The sequence below is a fragment of the Tasmannia lanceolata genome, unplaced genomic scaffold, assembly GCF_043159265.1.
Source record: "Tasmannia lanceolata isolate RefF3 unplaced genomic scaffold, GAP_Taslan_0.1 ptg000037l, whole genome shotgun sequence".
In the NCBI taxonomy this organism is placed as follows: domain Eukaryota; kingdom Viridiplantae; phylum Streptophyta; class Magnoliopsida; order Canellales; family Winteraceae; genus Tasmannia; species Tasmannia lanceolata.
The window spans coordinates 57,113,702-57,120,411 of record NW_027518714.1 but is presented as its reverse complement, the minus strand read 5'-3'; the positions used below and the strand labels follow the sequence as shown (position 1 = coordinate 57,120,411).

Genomic DNA, 6,710 nt, shown 5'->3' with positions numbered 1-6,710 from the left:
TTACATGGAGCCTTCCATTGTGTTATCACTTTGTTATAATAATGCCATGAATTTTATCCTATCTATTTCCCTACCAAAACCCATTTTGCACTGGTTGACTTTCCTCTCAAAACAAGAGAAAAAGGGAAGTAATTGTTAGTGATTTTGGATTTTCAAAATCATGTATTTTGCATGTTTTAGTATTTTGGAAAATGTTTTATCAAAAGCGTTTGGGAAAAAGAAAATGTTTTCTTGGAAAGATTTGCTTTTGCAAAAGGATGTAGAAGTGTAGTTGAAAAGATAGTCCCGTACCGGATGAGAGAAAGGAAAGAGAAGGGCTTATAAAGCACTACCTTTCCTAATACTTGTTGATTGCACATTGGGTTGAACCCATGGTTGGACCCGCGGGACTGTGCAACGCACCGTTCGTACACGCGCGCGCGGCGTGGGCAATGGGCTATAGGGCGCATAGTGGCGCTTTTTTAGGCGCACTTTGCACTTTTTTAGGCGCATAGTGACACCAGGTGGTCTACAAAATGTGCAGAATTCAATCATTTGATATAGAAAAACGAATTGGCAATTCTGACAGACTTTACACTCTCTTCTACACTCCTACAAAATCCCCAAGTATTTCTATATACTGTTTTTCTTTTGTTTACTGTTCTAGATACTGTTTTTCTGCAGAAACATTATCTAAAAATTTCTCTAAGGCTTGAAATTTCGGAAGGGCATTTCGGGTTTGATTCCGCTAGTGCTACGCGTCATCAAACATTAGTAGGGCTTCCCTACTAGGCTTCATTGTATCTTGGAGGCAATTCGCGGATCCTCTTTGCACACTACTAGTGGGGGTGAATCTTGTCTTAAGGAAAGTGATATCACGCCTTGAAGCAACAAGTTTCTGTTTTTTATCAACAACAGTACCCTCAATTTTTTCCAACAGTAAAGAGATGGGAATCTATAATTCTTTCCTTTTACCTCGACCACTGGGATTAGGATCGGGGTATTTTTGTAATATAAAAATTGCCTACTTTCAGTATTTGGAGTGAAAATTTTGTACTGGGATTAGGATTGAGATTTTATATAAGGTCTTCCTTGGAGATCATCATGGTCTTGTAATATTTGCATGGTGAAATGCTCTTTGATTAATTTGTATCGTTTACTGTTCAAACAAAAAGGAAGCTCTACTCACAGAATCAATGAACCATGCAAATCTCGTGTCCTCAATCTTTGTCACTGTGTGATAGTATTTTAAAGATGAGTAGTTGGTAGTCAAAGTAATGTTAATTATGCGAAGAAAGTTAGCTTGATGTAACAAGTGTGTAGTCTCGAGAACTAAAGACATGATAACAGAATGAGATGAAAATGGTCCTACTTCATAGGACTTGGAGGTTATGAAAGTATATTGCATTGCTCACTGCAGGTTATGAAAGCATATTGCATTGCTCACTGCAGCAATAATAGTAATGAAATGGAAAAGATAATAGCAACAGCTGAAATGATACGAATTCTCCTTGTTACGATAATGGTTTTACTTAATTTAGTTTACACTTGGTTAGGCAGTAAGGGTGGAAAAAGGGCAGTCATTTAATCTTAAAACCAGCATTATTAAGACCAAAAAGTTGGAGAGAAAATAGGGGAGAGCTCTCTGTTCACCCATTTTTTTCAATTTGGCAGGTCTATCTATGATTTGTCACTCAAGGGCATTCATTCCTATTTAGTTGTTATAGGCCGTTACAATTCCCCAAAAGCTATCAATAGCCAATAAGAAAAGTGTTTACTAAAGTAAGGTGTGCCATTATCGAAAGAAGGGGTTGTGACCCATAATTCTTGTTATGGTAATGAAGATTTTATGAGTTGATATATGGTTAGGAAAATGTTTGATGGCCTCCATGACTTGAATAAAAAGAAAGAACATACAAACTAAAGAGCATTCTTGCAAGTACAGCTACTCATCACTCGTTCAATGATCCAAATCATCCATCCCTTGGGTCACACAGTGGGTAGGTGATGTTTAAAAAATTATACCTTATTTAGTGTTGGCCTGTTGAAGGATGCTCTTACTTCTTTGATCCTTAGGGGGATGGGCTGCCCTTCAATTTTCCTTTCCCCATTTATTTGTTAAGGCTCTCTTTCCTTCAACATAAAATGGGCGTAAAACAAATTTTACGCCCATTCTAATTGTAAATTTGCTTGTAAAATTTGTTTCACACCCATTTTACATAAAAAGGAATGGAGCCTAAAGGGAAGAATATTTCATTAGATTCAACTAAGGCTGTACCCATTAAACTGAAGCTTTTATTGGCCTAAAACTGCAATGCAGATGGTAATGGAGTACATATGAGAAAGGCAAGTTTCTCAATCAAGGAAATTTTTCCTTAAATTTTGAGCCGAATAATCAGTTTTGGACTCCAAATCGATTCACAAAATCCAAAATTAAAATGGAGTCATCCCATGTCAAAATCCTTCTTTCATATCCTTGAACATAGTATAGACTCGTCCCGTCTGAATCCTCAGGTCTTGCTTACATTTTATCCTAAAAGTGCCTATCAATTCTCTTATCTCGTCAGTATTGATGTCATCAAAAGGAAGAATTTTACCCCTTTTGAGATTCTATATAAATACAAGGAAAGTGATATATCCGCCCCTTTTGATTACTTGGAAGTTGGAACACCCAGGAGGAGTATATCAATGACTGCAGAGGGGCTGATATACTCCATGTCAGAAGGATTCAATAGGGCCGATTGCCACGTACACTGCTGTTGGGTGTCCAATGTAATAAAAAGGGGTGGATATATCACTTCCCTAAATACAATTACAACCCTAAAACCCAACACCTCGTTAGAGACAATTTTCTACCACTTACTGTGTTATTGGTTTTCTACACGCATTTCAAGGTTGGGGAGCGAAGTTGATGTCGGGACACATGAACTCCATTAGTTGGGTTTCGAGTAGGGGTGGCGACGGTTTGGTTTGACCCCCAAGCTGAGCCGAATTGAACCGAACCGAACATGCTTACACTCCAAACTGAACAGAACCAAACATATATATGTCCAAACTGAACTGAAACCGAACCAAACCGAGATGAAAAGGGGCGCATTTATTATTGTCCAGACCGAACCAAACAGAAACCGAAACCGAAACCGAAACCAAACCGAACCGATCATCGGTTTGGTTCTACCGAACTGAAACCAAACCGAAATTTGAATCAGTTTGATTTTCGGTTCGGTTTCGGTTCAGTTTTGCCAATTTTGCCACCCCTAGTTTCAAGTTGTCAATTGCGGAATTTTTTTTTGGGGTAAGTAAACTGGAATTGAACCTCCTACCTTCAGGTTGAAGAACAAAAGCCTTGAACATTAAGCTAGAGGTTCAATTCCTAAGGCCCTGTTCGTTTGAGATTATGACAACGCCAGTCCAAAACCAATTATTGGACTCGAAATTAAAGAATTTGACTCCATAATTGGTTTTGGGCTCACAATCGGTTGGTGTAATCTTAAACAAATAGGGCCTAAGGAGTTGTTCATGCCCTATTAAGCTCTAATATCCAATGTAGCTCTAATAGGGGACGAAATAGGGCTATTAGAGATTTAGAGTAAGGGAAAATTCTTCATAAATAGATAATTGACTAGAAAGAAAATCCCGGACTTACTAACAGGGTTCGGCCCCTGTGACCCTGTTTGTTTTGGATTTTAAGAATTGATTTCGAGTCAGAAACTGATCATTGAACACAGAATTAACACAAATTTGAGTCCAATAATCAGTTTTGACGTATGCTAGACTCACATGAGCCCTTGCAACAAAAGAGGCAAAGGGCTCCCTCATTGGTCAAATTTCATTTAAGATGGCACATCAAATTAACATCACAGCTGTATTTAATGGAATTGTACCAATGGGGGGGCCCTTTGCCCCTGTTTTTTTGCATGGGCTTCTGTTAGTCTAGCATTCCTCATCAGATTTTTGACTTGAAATCAATTCTTAAAACCCAAAATAAACAGGTTGATACTTGATAGGGATCTAAGAACAATATAGAGGATCCCACTGATTGGACCAATGCCTAGAATTTGGAACTTGGCTTCCAAGTTGGAGTTAGCCACTTTATCAAATCCTCTCTTATAGAGGAACGCTAGCTATGAACACAAGTTTTGTAGCCACACCTCAAAAAGTTAGTCTTCGACCAGAAAGCACTACTATGAGGGCAAAATGATGGGGAAATGTTAGACTGGAATAAGGGGCCTTTGATTGGGAGTAAGAAGGAAGACCATTGACTTTGAACAATAGAATCTCTCATGGCATTTAAATCACTCTGTTAAACCCAAAACCAAGGCCATTTGAAGTGATTATAATTAGAGAGGAAGCACCGAAGCACCTACAAAAGCTTACAAAGCTATAAATGCCCATTAATAACAGAGCTACTGAGGAGTGCCTGATATTAGCTTCTCAGTGCTGGAAAACCGTGCTCTATTGGGAAAGCGTGCGTTAAACCTGGCAGTAAACAGAATCCAATTCTCCCTTTGGGTAACAAACAATCCAAAGATAAAGAAGCCTCACATTCCCCTCATCTGTTAGATTTTCACCTCACTTTCCCTCTATTTCTTTCTTCTCCTTCATCACAGTTCTCTTGATATGTCTCTTTTCTAAGAAACTGGATTTTCAGAGTAGGTGGCTTCTCCATCTCTCTCACTTTTTCTAGGTGGGTTTTCTTATTTTCTTCATATTTGTTATTGGGTTTATGCTGGTCTGTTGTTTTTAGCCCTTTTGGTTCATGGGTACTTAGTGGGTTTGTGTTTTAACTTGATTTTTTTTAAAATTTCTTTCATGGTAGCTATGTATAAGAACCAGTTGCAAGAACTAGCACAAAGGAGCTGTTTCAATCTCCCGTCTTATGCATGTATCAGAGAAGGACCTGATCATGCACCTAGATTCAGAGCTTCTGTTAACTTTAATGGTGAGATCTTTGACGGACCAAGCTATTGCACTACACTAAGACAAGCAGAGCATGCTGCTGCAGAGGTAGCTCTTAATACTCTATCTACAAGAGGTCCTTCAAGGTCTCTAGCTGCAAGAGTTCTTGTAAGTACCAAATAAAGATAATTTCTTTTCTCTACACTTCAAATTTCTGCCTGTTTTGTTCATTGTTGAGAAGAAATAAAGAAGCCCATAAACCTATATATATATATTTTTTTGTTTTGTTTTTGTTGCACTGTTATATAGGATGAGACTGGAGTATACAAGAATCTTCTTCAAGAAACTGCTCACAGGGCAGGATTGAACCTTCCAGTTTACACCACTGTGAGATCTGGGCCTGGACATTTACCTGTTTTTACTTGCACAGTAGAGCTTGCTACAGTGAATTTCACAGGTGAACCAGCGAAAACAAAGAAACAAGCTGAGAAGAATGCTGCTATGGCTGCATGGTCTGCTTTGAAACAATGTAAAGGCCCTGTCTTTCATTCACTCAAAATACCGAAAATCATTTTTTTTATTTTAGTTTTTGTTATTTGAGTTGAGTGGAAAATGGATTCCCAATGAATTGATGTTTAACATGATTTTTGAGCTTGATCATGGTTGTCTATGCAGTGCCGAATTTGGATTCTTTGTCTCGGACAATAAACAAAGAGATAGAGATCAATGAAGAGCAGGAACAGGTAGTTGTTGCAAGGGTTCTTTCAAATTTGAGACCCAAAGATGAAAACAGAAAAGCAAGGCAGAAGGATCATAATCAAGTGAGAAGAAGGATGATGTTTTATAGGGACAACTCTCTTTCTAATCCCAATACCTTACAGTATCAGCAATGGAGGTCTTTGGATCTTTTATCTGATGTTTCATCAGTCCATCCAACTCAACAACGACATCACCAGAGCTCCTTCTTAGCTCCCCCTCCTACAGGTTCCAAGATTTTACCCCCAATGCCCATTTTCCAACAGTCTACTAATACTCCTCAAGACCCATCTTTATCAAGGGACAACCCATCTCTTTATTCATCAAATAGGCCTATACCAGTACAAATCAGAGGCAAATCCCAAGTCAAAATACAAGAGATCCCACCACCACTGGATGAACATCAGAAGGATGAAGATGAATGGCTTTATGGAAAATCAGATATCACAGAAAAAGCCAATAAGAAAGACCCCAACAATGCGAAGACTAGTTCTGTTTTCAGCTTCAATTCTACTCATCCAATGCCATTATTCCCTATGTATAAAACAGCAAATCCCAATACTCCAATATCTGATCATAACACCCAACAAACCCAAATCAGAACTAGTCCTTTCAGACCTTCTCATTTTCCTCAAACGGCATTGCCTCCAATGGGAACTATGCTTGAAATTCCTCATCCAAGAATGCTCAACTGCGGCGAATTTCACTCTCATGGCATTGCACCTGCTGTTAACATTCGCTCGGTGATCCCCGTGTGTGCCGCTCCACCCTTAAGGCCTCCATCTCCAACAACCCAGAAGAAAGAAGCTCCACCTTCATCATCAAACTTGGCCTCCCAAAGAAAAGATGAAAATGTCTCAGCAGTGAGCTCCAAGCTCAACAGGATCCAGTTATGAGAAAACCATATACTAATTACCTATTGCAATCCATATTCACCAAATTATGCAAGTTTTGCTAGATGGGTATTTTCTTAAACTTGTGTTTGCTTAAAAAATCCATGATTTTGGCTCATGGTTCTTTGGGAGGATTACTTTCGTAGTGGAATTTATTTATGTAGATGTTTTCCCTTTTGATTC

General features: G+C 38.7%; 1 protein-coding gene across 1 annotated transcript; it reads left to right on the top strand.

Moving 5' to 3' along the window:
• The first annotated feature begins 4,269 nt into the window (after positions 1-4,269).
• On the top strand, positions 4,270-6,710 carry LOC143860714 (double-stranded RNA-binding protein 2-like). Its single transcript, XM_077371508.1, has 4 exons — positions 4,270-4,666; positions 4,799-5,046; positions 5,188-5,407; positions 5,554-6,710. Exons 2-4 carry the CDS (start codon positions 4,801-4,803, stop codon positions 6,528-6,530), a joined length of 1,443 nt encoding a protein of 480 aa, XP_077227623.1. The 5' UTR covers positions 4,270-4,666; positions 4,799-4,800; the 3' UTR covers positions 6,531-6,710.

Bases quoted from the DNA above. Each gene is read 5' to 3' on its own strand.
- LOC143860714 (XM_077371508.1), top strand. From the start codon at position 4,801: ATGTATAAGAACCAGTTGCAAGAACTAGCACAAAGGAGCTGTTTCAAT. The intron at 5,047-5,187 runs GTAAGTACCAAA...ACTGTTATATAG, and splicing joins CTCTAGCTGCAAGAGTTCTT to GATGAGACTGGAGTATACAA. The intron at 5,408-5,553 runs GTAAAGGCCCTG...TTGTCTATGCAG, and splicing joins ATGGTCTGCTTTGAAACAAT to TGCCGAATTTGGATTCTTTG.